Below are 19,143 nucleotides of genomic sequence, written 5' to 3' on the forward strand. Positions count from 1 at the left end.
TATTTCATTATAAAAAGGTGTACGGCATCCATTGTACCGTATCATTTTAATTTTGCGGTGATCTATAATTGATCTTTATTTAGTACCTCTATATAAAGAATAAAATTATTATATAGGTATATATTAAAAGGTGGCAAACCACTGTGTTAGGTATTTCTTTTGGTCTAGGGGTGCCGTGAAAAAATTACTGGGACACTAAGGGCACCATGAACCGAGAAAGTTTGTAAACCTCTGCTTTAGATAGTGCACTTTATTTGTGGTTTCTTCTGAAGTGAAGTTTAGGAGAGCCCAATGTCTGGACCAATGTTGTGTGAAAAAGCATTAGATTTTCATCAAAATTTAATGGGTAATGAAGATTTTAAGGCAAGCACAGATTGGCTGAAAAGCTTTAAACCAAGACACGGCATACGGAAACTAGATATTCGAGGCAAGGAACTTTCTGCAGAAAAATCGGCTGTGGGCGTATAGCAAATTAAGAGAAAGAAAGTTTATAATGTTGATGAGACAGGCTTATTATGGAAACCATTACCGAGAAAAACCCTAGCCACTAAATGAGAAATGCCTGCACCAGGTTTTAAGATGAAAAAAGCGAGTTACAATTGCTATGTGTGCAAATGCTACTGGGATGCACAGATTGTCCGGGCTCGTTATCAGTAAGTTGAAAAAACTGGGAGCATTTAAAAATCTTTCTAAATTTCCTGTTTTGTATAAAGATCATAAAAATGCCTGGATGGATGTTTCTGTTTTCCCGAGATTTGTTTATATATTTTTTATTTAATTAATCTTAATTATTTAATTTAATCGTAAGGTAGGGTTAAATTTATTTAACCCTACCTTACATTACGTTCAATTATCTGGAAAATTTGGCTATCCGGAAGAGGTCTGACATCAATTATTCTGGATAACTGGTGCTCTGCTGTACTTAAGAATACATTGAGATACAAATGATGATGGAATAAAGATTTCAGCAGTGCAAAAAAATAAATAAACAAACCATGAAACTCTCTCAAAACACCCATCCACTTCTAAATCTTATAACACTGACAAGAGAATGATCTGGGAAAAATAAATCAATTAAAAGGTAATTTCCTCCATTATCTGCTTAACTGGAATGAAAATATCCAAGTTTCTGTATTTTCTGAATTGGCTGCCTTAGCGGCATTTCAATAAAAGTTTAAAGCAGTAAATGAGAAATCGAAACCAATTTTTCTGACACCTGATCTCTACTTTATAATTACAATTACGGCCACTCCTGAACATAAGGGTTGTGTTTTGCGTAACTCTACGTAAGTCAGAATTTCCCTAATTGCTTATGTAGCACTCGCAGCTATGCATGCTGAATTTGATTGAAGCAAAAAAGAAATGTAAAACGAACATGAAAATAGAATTATTTATTCAGTTTTTTAATCTCGTGCACGGGAAAAATTACAAGAATTTCTAAATTATGAAATTACAAAATTACAAAAAGAGCGGAGATAAAAGATAGGCATAACATCAGCATTTTTTAACTTTTGAGCATCGTTGCCAGAATGAATGTCTCCAGCTGATAAGTGAACCGGTAAATCAGAAAATTTTATAAGGGGCAATTTTTACTTCCTAGATATTGACTGGAAATTGTGGGTTGGTCACTAGCACACTAGCAAAACTTTTGTGGATTTATTGGATGTATATTACAATAGCAAGTTCAAAAGGCAACAAGGAGTAATACTCTTGATCATCTTCAGGGGCCCCAACCCGGTCCCTATCTGAAAACATAGACGGAGAGGCAGATAATATTATTGCGACAAAGAGGCAGCGAACTGAAACATCATCATCAGGGCCTGTCCCAAGATTTCAAATAATGCATTCCACCACTGAAAAACCGATTGGCAAAATGTCGCCCTTTTTCATACAGAAAGGGTTAGATGGGTTAGCAGGGTCACCCAAATCAGTTAAGAGGCTCCGTTCTGGAGACCTCTTAATTGAAACCAAAACTGACAGGCAATCAGAACATCTCCTCCGAGTAACATCAATCGGAGGAATACCCATAACAGTGACACCACACAGAACACTCAATTCATCGAGAGGTGTCATTTCGGAGTGGGACCTTCTCGACGTAACCGAGGAGGAAATCTGCTCCGAATTAAAACCCCAGGGAGTTATTGCCGTCAAGAGATTTACTGCGCGAAGGGATGGAAAAATTGTTAAAACCAGGAGTGTTATCCTGACTTTTAACTCTCCTAAACCTCCTGACGAGATCAAAGCTGGATACATCAACTGTTCAGTGCGTCCATACGTTCCGAACCCTTTACGGTGTTTTAAATGCCAGAAGTATGGACATTCTCAAATGGCCCGCCGTGGAGTCCTTGCATGCGCTCGATGCGGTGCAAAGGACCACGAAACAACAGCATGTTCAGCCGCAAAACCAACCTGTATTAACTGTGAAGGCGAACACCCGGCCTATTCACGAGCATGCCAGAGGTGGAAAGAAGAAAAGGAAATTCAACGGCTGAAGGCAGAGCTAAATATATCATACCAGGAGGCGAGGAAATCGGTCAAACCCCTGAATATTAACAAACCTACCTACGCCCAGAAGGTAGCAGGGAGATGTTCCGTCGGAACTCAGACGGACATGACCATTCCTCCAAAGGAGTCTTTCACTCCCATTGTGCGTTATCTCTTAAGTTCACAAAAACCTGCACAGAAGGACCAATCAGCTGCCACTCCTATATCGGTACCTCCTAATGCTCCACAGGCAACAAAGGTAACTATGAAAGATAAGAATAAAAAAGGGGAAGTACCCTCTAGAACTCAAGAAAACATGGATGTCGAGCAGAAGGAGGTACCCGAAGATTCAGTCTTGGAACTCTTTGCGGAGGAAGAAATGGACATGGGACAGCATCCATTCTTCCCCAAAAAAGATAAATCCAAGACTGATAAAAGTAAGCCCTCAGCACCTCGGAAGCCGCCTGATGGACCCACCAAGCCAAAATAATGGCTAAATTCCTACAATGGAATTGTCGTGGATTCCGGCGAAATATTGATGACATCAAGGCCCTCCTGCAAAAGCACGAGCCAGTTTGCTTTTGCTTGCAGGAGACATATCTAAAGGCAAATGATGATCCCACCATGCACAACATCACATTTTTTCGAAAGGATAGAATTGCGGATGGCTCTGTACATGGGGGGGGTGGCTATCCTTGTGGGTAACCAGACCCCAGTGCAGCCCTTGCTAATTACAACGAGCATAGAGGCTGTTGCAATTCGCCTTTCAGTGGGATTTTTAATAACTGTGTGCTCGATTTATTTGCCACCTGGGACTGACATCACCCAGGCAGACCTTGATGATCTCTAACGCAGTTGCCTCCCCCTTTCTTACTTCTCGGGGATATGAATGGACATAACACCCTGTGGGGTAGTGCTAACATCAACGGAAGGGGAAGAGTCATAAAGCGTATGCTAAATGAAAATGACCTTTCCCTTCTAAATATTGAAACAAACACCTTCTTCCACATGCCTACCCGTACTTTTTCTGCCATTGATCTCTCTATCTGCTCCCCTTCTCTACTCCCTTCACTCACTTGGGAAGTGGAGGAGAATCCATACGGAAGCGATCACTTCCCCGTGATAACCTTGTTACCCAGTGGGAGACCATGTCTTCCTTTTAGGTTACCACGGTGGAAGATAGATCAGGCTGACTGGACTGCCTTCCAACATCAGGCAAATTTTGACCTTAGCACAGTCAGTCAAGAGCCTATCAATGATGCAGTTAAGTACATCACAGAAAATATTGTCCAAGCAGCTGCGAATGCTGTTCCAAAAACATCTGCCCGGTTTCCACCATTTCCTAAACCTTGGTGGAATTCACAATGCACAGCAGCAAAAAAGGCTCAAAACAAAGCGTGGGGGATATTCCGCCGATATCCTACCACGACCAACCTTATAGCCTTTAAACGTGCACGAGCCAAAGCACGCTACATCCGTCGTCAGAGTCAAAAGGAATCGTGGATCCGTTTTACATCATCTATTAACCAGTCTACCAACTCTAAGGTAGTCTGGGATAAAATCCGGAAAATGAAGGAAAAATATACATCCCACCCTTCTTCAATCCTAGATTATAATGGATGCGCTATTGCAGATCCAACTGCAATAGCTAATTCTCTTGGGGAAACATTCTCTAACATCTCTGCAACATCTTCGTATTCCCCAGAGTTCCTGGTCCTGAAATATAAAATCGAAAAACAGGCACTTAGCTTTAAATCTAAAAGCACTTATCCCTACAACGGGGATTTCACTATTCAGGAACTGGAAAGAGCCCTCGCTCTTTCCAAAGCAAGTGCCGTTGGGCCAGATGGCATTCCTTATGAAATGATTAAACATCTATCACCAAAATCTATGGATTGTCTGCTCCTTCTGTATAACAGAATCTTTACTGAAGGGCAGTTTCCGGACTCCTGGCGAAAGGCAATCGTTCTTGCCTTCCCTAAGCCAGGAAAGGATCCAAACGTCACCACCAACTATCATCCTATTGCTCTGACTAGCTGTCTGTGCAAAATCCTGGAGAGAATGGTTAATTCTCGCTTAATATGGTATCTCGAGTCAAATGACCTCTCCAACATCCAGTGCGGCTTCCGAAGGAACCTGTCCACTTTGGACCATCTTATTAGATTGGAAGCATCCATCCGGGATGCTTTCCTAAAACGCGAACACTTGGTGTCGGTGTTCTTTGACATGGAAAAAGCGTACGACACAACTTGGAGATTTGGCATTTTAAAAGATTTATATAGCCTAGGCCTTAGAGGGCATCTCCCTTTTTTTATTCAAAACTTTTTAGCCAAACGATCGTTCCAAGTTCGTGTGGGATCCTCACTCTCTCGCTCCTTTAGCCAAGAGGAGGGAGTACCACAAGGATCAGTATTAAGTGTCACGCTTTTTTGCCATCAAAATAAATTCAATCACAGAACAACTTCCTCCAACTGTAAACAGTGCCCTCTATGTTGATGACTTTAGCATTTTTTGTCAGTCGTGCAACATGAGGGTTATTGAAAGACAACTGTAGAAAGCCATTGATAGTCTGAATTCCTGGGCACTTGCTAATGGCTTCAGGTTCTCGCCGGAGAATAGCGTTTGCGTACACTTTTGTCGCAAGTGTAATCTTCATCCTGAACCTGAATTAAGGCTCGGACAAAATGCTATTCCAGTAGCAGCGAACACAAAATTCTTGGGACTCATATTCGATAAAAAACTGACCTTTTTGGATCATATTCGTCAACTCCGCACAAAGTGCACACGTGGGCTTAATATTCTCCGCTCGCTCTCCTGTACATCATGGGGAGCAGACCGATGTATCCTTCTTCGGCTTTACCGTGCACTTGTGCGATCCAAACTAGATTATGGGTCCCAGGTATATTCCTCAGCCAGAGACAGTGCCCTTCGATGGTTGGACCCTGTCCATCATCAGACCCTACGTATTGCTACTGGAGCATTTCGAACATCTCCTGTCCAGAGCTTATACTTTGAAGCAAACGAACCACCGTTATCCCTTCGACGTAAGCTATGCTTTAAAGTAGAAATCCCTGCCAGACCATCCTATGTGGACATCTGTCTTTGAGCCACGTTGGGAAAACTTGTACAATACCCGTCAGACTGCCAACCGACCTTTTGGTATTCGTGTCCAAGAGCTACTAAGAGAGTTTAACATCATGGTAGACAAGGTTGCACAAACACCAAAAGAGACTCTTCCACCCTGGCATGCTCATACTCCATTGTGCGACTTCTCCCTTAAGAAATGGGAAAAATCTGAGACTTCGTCATCTGTCTACCATCAGCTCTTTTCCGCACACCGAGCTGAGTATTCTGAATCGTGCGTAGGATCTGCTGCTGTCTTTCGGGACACTATAATATCTCAGCAGATTCTTCCTGAATCCAGCATATACACTACAGAGCTGCATACTATAGAGTTAGCCTTGGATCACATTCGAACTTCTCAATGCCAAAGGTCAATAATATATTCTGATTGTTTGAGTGTATTACAGGCTTTATTATCTTTGAGACGCAACTGTCATCCAGTTCTCTCTCGGGTTCAGCAGAATATATATTCTCTTCATAAATATAAATTTGATATCCGCTTCTGCTGGATTCCTAGCCATATTGGGATAAAGGGAAATGATTTGGCTGACACTGCAGCCAAATCAGCAGCTCCCACTAACAATCGTTGCCTGTCAGTCCCCTATACAGACTACAGGCAAATAATACACCAAAAGATATATTCCCAATGGCAAGAACTATGGCATAGAGAGAGAACAAATAAATTATACCAAATAAAGCCTCTAATACAAACATGGCAGTCCAGTCTACGCAGGAATCGGAGCGAGGAAGTTGTTCTTGCCCGACTCCGCATAGGACACAGTCATCTGACACATTCGTTTCTGCTGAGGGCGGATGATCCTCCTATGTGCGAGCAATGCGACACCATTTTATCCGTTAAACATATTTTATGTGACTGTTCCAGTTTTAGTAATGCTCATTTTATCGCTTTTAACCATCTGACTGAGCCTTATACACTCAGTCAGATTTTATCCGACAATGACCACGTGTCTGCTATTTTTAGTTTCCTGAAATCAGTAAACCTTTTTAATCATATTTAAAAAATCTTATTATTTTTACTTTGTTTACTGATATTATTATTATTATTAATAGCCATATGGTGCAAGGAAGCCTGAGGCTTATACTGCACCAGCCAAAAAAAATTAATTTACCCTAGGACCCAGAGAGAGAGAGGGAAATCACCAAGAAAGAGAAGAATGATGATATTCGTCTTTTACAATTTATACGTGGCTTTTATACCCTGACTTAGTGACCTAATTCGTTAGGTCACTGAAAGATTTTTACCATTTTCATGACAAGGTTTTGGCGCATTATAGCCTTAGTTGCTGATGCGCCAATAAAACTAAACCAACCAACCAACCAACCATCTTGATCATCTGTGATTATTCACACATTAAGAATGTAGATAAAGGAACCTCTACGTGGTAGTGATTGCCGATGTAGGATTTACTGAAGAATGCAACTACCATCAGAGGTAAAGGGAAGGGTTTTTATTTTCATAAAGGTCACTGTGGTGGTCTCAAACAATTCTTAAGTTCTATGCAGTGGCACCAATTGATGATGTTACCAACAGTAAATTCTAAATGGAAAGCATTCAAGGAATTAATCTTGGAAGCTACTAGGATCATCATACCATCTAAGAAATACTGTTCAGGGTTTAGGCCTAAATGGATGTATATATATAAGCTAGTCTGTAATCAAATCACAAAGGAGATTAGGCAAGCGAAGGCAGATTACGAGAAATCTTTGGCAAAGGACACAAAGAAAAACATCAAAGACTTCTGTGCTTATGTAAACTCTAGAAGGAGGGGATGGAGCAGATTGGTCCACTTGATATCGATGGTTCATGATCGTGCTCGGGTAGCTGACAAACTGAATGAGTATTTTGCCTCTACATATGAACATGAGGAATTCTTTAGGGAAGGGGATCAGAAGTTTATCAATCTCTAATTGGGAGATAAATGATTTTTTAATAACTGAGAGCAAAGTGGAGGAGTGACTGTTGAAGTTAAACATAAGAAAGACAGTTGAGGTGGATGGGATCTATAAAGTTATATTAAAGGCAGCAAAATTATGAGAGTATCCTTAGACTCAAAGGAGGTCCCACAGACTGGAGATGTGCAAATGTATTCCCAATCCCCAACTCACAGAGGGATCAAAGGATGACAGGAGTAATTACAGACTTAGTTTTGCATCCAATTCCTTTGAGACCACATCATAGTATCCAATCAAATTGATCAAACAAGAATTTCCCTTAACTAGCCCATGCTGTGTTTGAACTATAACTGCAGTCTTGTCTAGATCAAGAAAGCTTTTGATACCATTGCACATGGAAGAGTACTATACAAGTTGGACTGGTGTGTCATTAATGGGCAAGTTACTGCTATGGATAAAGGGATGTTTGAGTGCTAAAAGACAAGAGTGGTGATCAATGTAGTTTGCAGCAGGATGTGAAGGTTGGCACAGTTGTTAATGACAGTACAATACTGCAACAGGATCTATAAAAGTTGAGCAGATGGGCTGAGAGTTGGTAACTGAAGTTTAACATTGACAAGTGCAAAGTACTGCATATGGATTGCAGTTGGTATGGTAATACACTCGGGGTAGGGGAGAATGAAAAAGACCTGGGGGTAATTGTGCATTCAGATGTGAAGTTTTCTGAGCAGTGCAGGCAGGCTGAGAGAGCAGCTCATGGGACAATGATATACCGGAATTTTGCTAGCAGGGATAAGGAGGTGATTATCACTTTGTATAAGGCAGTGGTCAGGCCACACCTTGAGTACTGTATACAGGTCTGGAGGCCTCATTTTTGGAAGGATGTAGATTTGCTGGAACGAGTACAGAGAAAGGCAACGAGATTGGTGAGGGGGAACAAAGGGTTGCTCTTACCAAGAAAGTGCTGCAAGTTGCATGGTCTGGAGACTAGGCACCTGTGAGGTGATCTGATTGAGGTGTATAAGGCCTTGAGTGGTTTGAGCAAATTCAGTGCTGATGAGATTTTTCCTCTTGCTCAGATTACATACTTGAGGGGGCGTAAATTTAAATTGAGGAAAGACAGTTGTAGAATAGATATGCAGAAATTTGCCTTTTCCTTTGTGGTTGATTATTGGAACAAACTTTCATCTGCTGTTTTTGGCTAGTTGAGAACTTAAATTCAAGAAAGAAATGGTCAAATGTTTGGAGTGAATGAATCGGTGAAATGGGAAGTTTTGTTTTTTTTTTTATTTTTGCTGATGCTTGCATGATATGCCTCTGCTAATTCTTGTACAAAACTGCAAAATTGATACAATTGCTATTCTTGTAATGTCTTTGGTATCTTTGGATATGAAACATTTATGTGGCCTGATAATCTTCTGGTACACATGGCAGGAGATACTTGTACAGTACAAAGTATTTGTTCAGCATTTTCCAGAAGTTTATTTCTACAGTATGAAATCTTTTATAATTTGATAGGTCTTGTTTAAAAATTTTTAGTGCAACTTCAGACAGAAGGTCTGGAATTTTTATGAACCTCACTATAAATTAAAATCATATCAGTTGATGCAGCAAAAGTAAACATATTTGTAATGTCTCCCATAAAGTCAGTTTTAAAAAACAGCATAGTATATAACAAGGAAGTTGTTGTGGAACCTGAAAGTCACTTAGCAGATACATTGGCAGACCCAGTAACAGACACCTCTAGTTTGTACTCTGCCATTGTGATTACTCATAAAGATGGTATTCTTGTCACCAGTGGTACATGTTTTGTATTTTTTAAAGCTTGTTTTACATAGTTATGTTTTTATGACAGAAGTATGAATGTAAATTCCTTTTTGTACATAAAATACAAAATAATTTTCCCCAGATTTTTTATTACTTTTTTATAGGGTTAATAAAAAAGATATTTGAGAAGACTTCTGAGTTTTTTTTTTTTTTTCCAACTATAGCATATGCTCCTACAGGGTGGGTTTTTTTTTTTTTTTTCTGTAATTTTAAAATACCATATTTACAAATTATTTGAGATTTCAACACACTCTCCAGTCTGTTCATGTATATAAGTCAATTGTCTCATATGTGCAAACGAGTGCAAACAAGCCTTTAAAACCATCTACAGAGCACATCATGAGATTACTATAAAGACCTCTTCAGTGATAGACGTGATTTAACAGATGTTGTAATTAGGTATGTTGCAACTAATTTATATCACATCATCTACAGAAGTAAAAACATTCAACCAGTAATCCAGTTGAGCATAAATCAGGATAATGGGAAAAGCTTAAACTCTTTACTAAACAATTTCTGGAATTACATCACCCCAAATGAGCAGTTTCATTATGACCTGCATAGTTCCTGTGCCAAAAAAATCCAATAGATCCAACCAACCAGTTAAATGCACAAGATTTAACATCCTTTTAACTTAACTATAGTATAGTATGAACCAGAGCTGTAATGCTCAATATGTTCCACATTAATATCAATATTTGTAAAATAATATTTCTCAATATAGTACGTAGAACACTTCCGTATGATACTCTCCAGAAATTAAAACGAAAAAATCGAAAAACTTACATTAGAGTAACAGATAGTTTAAAAAATAATTAAAAATCAATTTAACACAATTAAAAATAATAAAATTAATTAAAAGAATTTTAACGAAAAAAATTGCAAAACGATTTTCTTTCCTGAAGCTGACAACACTTTTCGACCGTATGTCTTGATCACAGGAATAAAAATTACCGAATAGGGGTGAGTATGGAACTTAAATAGGGATTATTTGTCTTTGCACATGCGCGTAAAAGCCCACGAATCAGAGATGAGATATGGCCGACGAAGATATAAAAGCTGTAAAAACAAAATTAATTTTATAATTTTTTTACGTGAATAAATTATAAATTTACAAAATATAAATATTTTATGCTTACAAAATATTTTTATTTCATAATTTTCCTAAATGGCAGCAATGTGCATATCAACTATAACTGCCCTTTCAAATCTGAATTATTTTCTAAATAAGCCTGTGCAACCTATGCCAACACACAAGTACTACACTGGATGTTGTAAATATCTTGATGAATGAGAAATTATTGGAGGAGGAAATGTGATGCCCTTGAAATAATAAATCTTGTGATAAGTGAATAATTGTTCTTGTTTAAGAACTAACCACTGGAAGATATTTATATGTTGCATACAAATAAATGCCACTTTTTCATAACTGGTGAGTTTGGCCTGTTATGAAAAAGTTTGATTTCCTTGTAGAATTTTGTTCTTTTCTTTGTTTTCTTGCAGAACATTATTAATATTAACTGACAACCCAGAAAAAACAATACATGTTTTACAACAGCTAATGTCATATTTAGCATGTGGGTAGAGCTCAAGAATATCTTTGTTTGTAAATATGCTTTCTTTATTAACAAACAGTATCGCATTACTGAACTCAGCCTCCCTCCTGTTAATCAGTCATGCCTCTATGGATTGACTTGTAAATTGTTGTTTTCCATGGGTTGCACAGAACTAATCTAAAGGTTGAATTCTGCCAAGTGTAATAATTTGACATTTAGATTATACTCTTATTTTATGATAATATTTGCAATAATGAAACCATTTAAATATTTCCAGGTTGTTCGAGTCCATTAACTGCTGTTGCTTCTATCGAAGAAAAAGATGATACCTCTCCTAAGGAGGAAATACAGAACGATTATTCAAAAATTGAATTGAGACTTCCTGTGTCATTTAAAGATGATTCTGAACTGTTACCAGATATAGAAGAGAAAGTAATAAATAAATTTTGTTCTAAGAATGAAAATTCAGAGGAGTCAGTATTAAAAAGTACACCTACATGTGTTTCTGAGCCATTAGATCAGAAAGAATCTGCAGAAGTATATAGTGAATTACCCAAACAAGAATTGAATAATGTAGTCAAAGAAGAAAAACATACAGAGTCTGACACAGCTGAAGACACAAAGCTTGAGGAACAAATAAAAAATGAAAAACTATTTGAAAAGTGTAGTGAGTATGAAATGGATGACTCTAATGTGCCAGCAATGAAAAGCAAAGAACTTGATGGTTCACCAAAATGCAATACAAATGACATAACTTTAGATATTGAAAAATCAATTAAAATCAACAGTGAATACGATGATGATAAAGGTGACTTGCATTCAGGAATAATATTGCCATTTGGAATGAGTAGTAAAATCAAGGAAGAAATATTTCAATCTAATTTTGATGATTCTCAGGTAATTTTGAGCTTAAAATAACTTAAATTGCTTCAATTCTGGAAAAGCTTAAGAACATTAATAATTACAAGATTTGGTTATCCTTTAGTTGTGTTGGCATGTTACCAAACAAAATCTACACTAGGAAAAACTTTTTACAGTGCAGTGAGAGGGTTTTTCTTTTTTTTTTTTTAAGACAGAAATTTTTCTTATATGCAATATCATCACCCCAAACAGCCTTGGTAGTCTTTGGTTTAACTAATATTTCATTTAATGAGAGCAAAAGCTAATACACTCCTCCTTCATTCAGCAAATGTGAATAATGCATTCTTGTAAAAGTAATGTTAGGCAAATATGGTTTTCTTGTGAACACAATATAATATTGTGTTCACAAGGAAATATTGGATGTATTCCAGAACAGCACATTTTTTCAAGATGAACTTGAAATGTAAATTAACATAGAAACAGTATGATGATTATATGAAAATATACATTCAATTCTAAATAAGGTTTGAAATTGACTGAAAAAAGACTTTTTCAGTCAATTTGATCCCTCCCCCTCCATTTCACTGTGGTAACATAGTTTTTTCTCTATCTTTTTTGCAACAAAAAAAAAAAAGGGAGGAAAAAAATTGGCCGTTAGGTGCACTATTGTGCATTACTCTTTGTAACATCATACTTTGGTAGTATGAGCAAATTAAGATGTCCTTCATTATGATATTCAAGAAATACTTTTTTAAATTACAGAAGACAGACACACAAGATATTTTCCATATATTTTAAAATCTGAAAATGGTAAAATATTTGCTTTGCATACTTTTTGAAAATTTGATTTTTCAGTTCAAGTGGTGACAAACAATGTAATTCAGATATTTATAAACAAATAAGCATAAAAACAACATGATGTGTAGAAAGAAATACAAAAACAGATGAAGCACATTACAGTAATAAAGATGATGATATTGTTTTGTGTGTAATGTTCATTAAGTTATTTATCTGTAACTTAATGTCTGAGCAACAATTCAGTTAATTCTGGCCCCAGGTACCATGCAATTCAGAAGTCTCCACAGTGTGTGCAAAGCAAATTGATTCTTTTTGGTTTTAAATACAGTTTTCCTTGTTTAGTTATATAGCTCTTTTGCACTACAAGAAATATGCAAAGTTCCAGAAGGGGGAACCTACCTTCCTGTTTCTTATTAATAGTATCAACCAGGCTAACTCAGCCACTTGGTCACCTGGTGGCACTGCTCCTGCCTCCCCATGGCAGGACTGGAAACCTGGGATGAAAGGTTCTTTCCAGAGCCAAAAGGAGCAAAATAATCTCCCCCTAACTCCTTCAGCACTTAACACAAGAGCTCCAATGCATCTTGTATTGCATTTGACTTGAAGAACAGTCTGAGTACTCCTTCGCCTTTTAAAATTTAAAAATACCTAGAAAACCTCCTAGGACCTCCAAAAATAATCAATCACCTCCTTCGCCTTTTAAAATTTAAAAATACCTAGAAAACCTCCTAGGACCTCCAAAAATAATCAATCACCTGAGATCTGGCAAATTGCTAATTGAAGTTTGGATGAACGTTAATCAGAACTTCTCCAAAAAAATTACGTTCTTTGGATTATCCATTAATGATTCCCCTCATGCTACTTACTCTAAAGAGCACTAAGGAGCAACTGAATTGCGAGACTGGAAAATTGTACACGTAAAGTACATATATATACTAAAAACGATGCTCTATTTCCAACATTTAATCCCTCTATACCTTCGCGTCCTTTAAAACAGTGTATCTTAATTTGTCAGATAAAACTTATACATTCCTAACCCAAAACATTGTTTTGGACCGGATGCCAGTGACTGCCCACCAAAACCAAACTCCATTAGACTAAATCCAATTTTAAACATGTTTTACCTCCCACTCCTCTCTGTTCTGGTGGCACCCATGACTGGTTGTGTTTCTGCTGCACAATGCATAGGCACGTTGGCTGGGACTTTTGTTTGTTATCAGAGTGGCCCGCACCCCTGTCGGACCCATCACATTTGCTGTAACTTGGGAATGGGGTCCATTGTTCCTGTTCAGAGGGCTGTCACAAGTGAGAATAGAATGAATGTAGGCAAATGTGAATGCCCACTTGCATAGATGTATAAATGTTATATCTGAATACATCAAAAAAAAAAAAAAAAAATTCTACAAATGGTATATTTTTAAGCTAAGATGCATATGAGAACCGGTACAAAAGCAATGTCTCTTATTTTGTTTTCAAGTGCAGTGCCAGAGATCTTTCTGTGTGTCAATGAGTCTAGAGGTCTCTAGTTTCACCATACTGAGTGGCACTGTGATTCATCTCGTGAGTACAACACACAGATAGTTCAAAATGGTGGATCTTACAGAAATACATATTAAGCAAAAAGTGGTGATCGAATTTCTTACCAAGGAAGAAGTGATACCTATCAAAATTCTTATGCATCTCAAAAATGTTTATGGTAACAGTACTGTAGATTTGAGTACAGTTAGATGTTGGGTAAGACACTTTAAGAGTGGGGAAAGTGACAGACTTTTGTGGATTTATTGGATGATTGTTTTCTGCAGCAGCATGTTCGAGAGGCAACCAGAGAAAGTACTCTTGATCTGGTTATCAGCAGTGATCATTCATGTATTAGGAATTTGCAGATAAAAGAACCACTAGGTGGCAGTGATCACAGTGTACTGACATGGGATTTACTTAAAGATTTAATTACCATCAGGGGTAAAGGAAAGGGTTTTTGCTTCCGTAAAGGCGAGTATAGTGGTCTCCGACAGTTTTTAAATTCTGTACAGTGGGATCAACTGACGATGTTACCAACAGTAAATTCTAAGTGGTAAGCATTCAAGGAATTAATCGTGGATGCTACTAAAAGTTTCATACCTATTAAGAAATATTTTTCAAGGATTAGGCCTAAGTGGTTGTCAAATGAACAAATGTAACAGAGAAGAAAAATGCATGGGATGCATATAAATTATCAAGCGACTCAGAAGCCTATGGCAGATATAAGTTAATCTGTAATCAGGTCACAAAGGAGGTTCGGCAGGCGAAGGCAGATTACGAGAAATCCTTGGCAAAAGATTCTAAGAAAAACAGCAAGGATTTCTTTACTTATATAAACTCTAAAAGGAAGGGGATGAATCTGATTGGTCCACTTGACATCAGTGGTTTGATTGTTGATGATTCTGCTCAGATAGCAAACAAACTGAATGAGTATTTTGCATCTACGTTCACACGTGAGGAATTATTAAGGTTTGAAAATGGCAGAAGGATATCAAATTGTAGCAGGATACTTAATGATTTTGTAATAACTGAGAGCAAAGTGGAAGAGAAACTGTTCAAGTTAAACGTAAGAAAAGCACCTGGGGTGGATGGGATCTATCCAGTTATATTAAAGGAGGTGGCAAAGCAAGTAAGCAAACCCTTAGCCATAATTATGAGAGCATCTTGGACTCAGGGGAGGTTCCCACTGACTGGAGATGTGCAAATGTATCCCCAATTCACAAAGGGGGATCGAAGGGTGACACGAGTAATTACAGACCACTTAGTTTAACTTCTGTTCTGGATAAAATAATGGAGTCGCTGGTTAAAGATGCATTGCAGGATCATCTAGATAAGACTGCAGAAATAATTCAGACACAGCATGGGTTTGTTAAGGGAAATAATAATATTCTATCAAATTTGTCTTGTCTGACAAATTTGATAGGATATTATGATGTGGTTACAAAGGAACTGGATGCAAAAAATAATTTTGATATCATATATTTGTATTTCAGGAAAGCTTTTGACACTGTTGCGCATGGAAGACTATTGTACAAATTGGAGCAGAATGGTATTAAGGGTAAGTTGCTACAATGGATAAAAAGATGGTTAAGTGCGAGAAGACAGGGGGTGGTAATCAATGGGTGCTGCTCTTGTTGGACTAATGTTATTAGTGGAGTCCTTACACTAAGCCTATATCAGGCTTAGTGTCGAAGTTTGCAGATGATACAAAGGTTGGCAGGGTTTTTAATGACAGTAATGGCAGTGTGCTACTGCAACAGGATCTAGATAATTTGGGCAGATGGGCTAAAAAGTGGCAACTGAAGTTTAACCTTGACAAATGCAAAGTACTGCATATGGGTAGAAGTAACCCCAGAAAAACGTACCAACTGAGTGGTACTACACTTAAGGTGGTAGAAAATGAAAAAGACCTGGGTGTAATTGTGCAGGCAGATATGAAGTTTTCTGAGCAATGCAGACAGGCTGCCAGGGCAGGTCATGGGGTTTTGTCAATGATATATAGGAATTTTGCTAGCAGGGAAAAGGTGGTGATTATCCCTCTGTATAAGGCAATGGTTAGGGCACGCCTTGAGTACTGCATACAGGTTTGGAGGCCTCATTTTAGGAAGGATGTAGATTTACTTGAGCGTGTACAGAGAAGGGCAACAAGATTGGTGAGGGGAGTGAAGGGATCCTCTTACCAAGAGAGGCTTAAGTTCTGCAAATTGCAGTGGCTGGAGACTAGGCACCTGTGCGGTGATCTGATTGAGGTGTATAAGGCCTTGAATGGGTTCAGCACGCTGAATTCTGATGGGATCCTTCCACTTGTTCAGATTACGAACCTAAGGGGGCATAAATTCAAATTAAGAAAGGACAGATGTAGAATAGATGTGAGGAAATTTGCCTTTAGCCAGCGGGTGGTTAATTGCTGGAACAAACTTCCATCTGTCGTTGTGGAAGTTGATAGGTTGAATAAATTTAAGGAGGAACTGGACAGGCATTTGGAGGGAATGGTGTGATTTTTTTTTTTTTTTGGCTGATGCTGCATAAGCTCATACATTTGCTTTCTAGCATCACATGCCACTACTACTACTACATTATTTACAGTGGCCATCAATGACAACAGACAGCAAGATCCCTCTATACTGGATCAATGTGCTGATCAAAGAGGACTGCCGTATCACAACACGTGAATTGTGTGATGCACTAGGCTATAAGAAGGTTTGTTCCCGGTGGGGTTCCGAAAATGCTGACACTTGAGCACAAAGAAGCCTGGAAAGTCAACTGTATGAAACTTCTCCGGAACTACAAGAGTGAAGAAGAGGTTTTTCTTTCACATGTAGTCACAGGTGTCAAAACTTGGGTCCACCATTATGATCCTGAAACGAAGAGACAGTCGATGGAATGGCACCATCAAAATTCACCACACAAGAAAGTCATTCAAAAGACAGCCTTCTGTCAGTAATGTCATAGTGACAATCTTTGGGACAAAGATGTGGGTTTGTTTGTGGACTTCGTGGAGTGTGGCACCACAGTAAACTCAAACGGATGGGTTGAAAAAGTTGAAAGCCCGCATCCGTAGAGTTTGACCAGACAAAAACCTTAATGAGGTTCTTCTCCAATACAACATATGAACCCACAGCACTCTGCACATAATGGAGGCCATTGAAAAACTGGGGTGCACTGTTCTTCCTCACCCCTCCCTTAGACCGGATCTTGCATCTTTTGACTACCACCTCTTCAGCCCCCTGAAGGATGCACTCTGTGGAACCCATTTTGCGGACGACGACCAGCTCAAGCCCAGTGTTTGCGAAGCCCTCCGGAACAAGAGAGGATTTTTACAGGATTGGAATATAGCATCTACCTCTGAGATGGCGGAAATGAATAGGAAATGGTGACTTTGTGTAAAAATAAAAGTGTGTTTATTAATGATTGAGGATTGACAGTTGTAGGAATTAAAATTTCTGATTTAAAAAATAGGAGGCATTACTAATCACTCTAACGTACCACTCCTCATAATGTTTATAGTATCTAATGGAGGCCTTTGGTATTGCATTATTTGGTGCATATATTATTTGGCTCGTGATGCAAATGACAGCAGAAATAATATCAGAGTTCATTACAACTTAAGAATTACAATACAACTCACAAGTTTTCAGAAGTTAAACTCCTATGCTGAAAGCCAGAACATAAATTTTGACACTGATCCTATCCCGATCAAAATTATAACTCTCCCCTCAATAATCGAACTCCGGCATGCTCTTAACAGTTCAAGAACTACTGCTGCTAGAGAACTAATGGGGTTTTCTACTTCACGTTTAAAGAGCTCCTCCATGAAGAGTCACTTCGTGTTTCAGTCCTTCTGTATAACTTATATCAGGAAAAGCATTTTAATGAAAATGCTTTTCCGGAAATGGCATCCTTCGCATTTCACTATCAGCCTATTGCCCTCACCAGCTGTGTGGAAAAAAACATTTTTCCTAGGTGAGACATTTGCCAGCGCGTCCTCCATATATCCCTGAGTTCCTGGCCCTGAAACAAAAAGCTGAAAGGCTGCCTTTGAAGTTGTGTTCAAATAACTGTGAGGGATATGATCAGCCATTTACAGAACATGAATTGAAAGCAGCACTACATCTATCCAAGGCGAGTGCCATTGGGCCAAATGAATTATGAGATGTTTGAACATCTTTCATCTGAATCTATGGAGCAGCTGCACTGTCTGTGCAACAGAATATATCTAGAAGGAAGGGTGCGAGAATATTTGCTGATGCTATCGAGGCAGTGTAGGTGGGTCGGAAAACTGCTAGCTTGGGGGAATATATGTACTAATACATTAACAGTAGCCGCTGGCAGAGGTGAAAGTGATTCTTGCACTGCTTCTATTGGAATAAGCAGCAGCCTGGAAAACAAGATGCAGGGTATTTCAGGGACTGCTGGGATTCATTGCAATACAAATAAACACATGGGTTGTGTTGGGGTAGCTAAGAATAGGAACAGGTGCATGTATACTTGCGTGTATACCAATGCTAGTAGTTTGGTAAATCAATATGAGGTGTTGGTCAAAACATCAAAGGCAGATATTGTTGAGATATTAGAGACGTGGTATCACACAGATATAAGGAATGCAGAACTGGAATTTGGGGAGTACAATGTGAACAGGGAGGATACACAGGATAGGAAGGGAGGAGGGGTTATGCTATTAGTTAAGAAACTCATAAAATCCAAGGAAGTGCAGCCAGTCAACATTGCTGGACAGTGCAGTGTCGAGTCAGTTTGGTGTGACATAAGCACTGGGAGATCAAAATCAAGAGTGGGAATGTGTTATAGGGCTAATGACTCTGATGAGTATAACAAAAAACTGTACAGGTAAATAGAGTGGGCCAGTAAATCAGAGTCTGGTGGATTCCCGGATATTGACTGGAATTTGTGGATTGGTCGCTCGCACACTAGCAAGACTTTTGTGAATTTATTGGATGATTGTTTTCTACATCAGCATGTTCGGGAGGCAACTAGAGGGAGCACTTCTCTTGATCTGATTATCAGTAGTGATTCTTCATGCATTAAGAATCTGCAGATAAAGGAA

At 38.6% G+C, this 19,143-nt stretch overlaps 1 protein-coding gene across 1 annotated transcript in view; it reads left to right on the forward strand.

Annotated features, from left to right (window-relative positions):
* The window catches only part of kis (chromodomain helicase DNA binding protein kismet), a 1,089,809-nt gene that overhangs the window by 821,392 nt on the left and 249,274 nt on the right, over window positions 1-19,143 (forward strand). Inside the window, 1 exon segment of the mRNA XM_090383876.1 lies at window positions 11,182-11,801. Within this exon segment, the coding sequence (XP_090240002.1) occupies window positions 11,182-11,801 (620 nt within the window).

Source organism: Mastigoproctus giganteus, chromosome 10, assembly GCF_048544385.1.
Source record: "Mastigoproctus giganteus isolate SK-2022 chromosome 10, ASM4854438v1, whole genome shotgun sequence".
Classification (NCBI taxonomy): Eukaryota; Metazoa; Arthropoda; class Arachnida; order Uropygi; family Thelyphonidae; genus Mastigoproctus; species Mastigoproctus giganteus.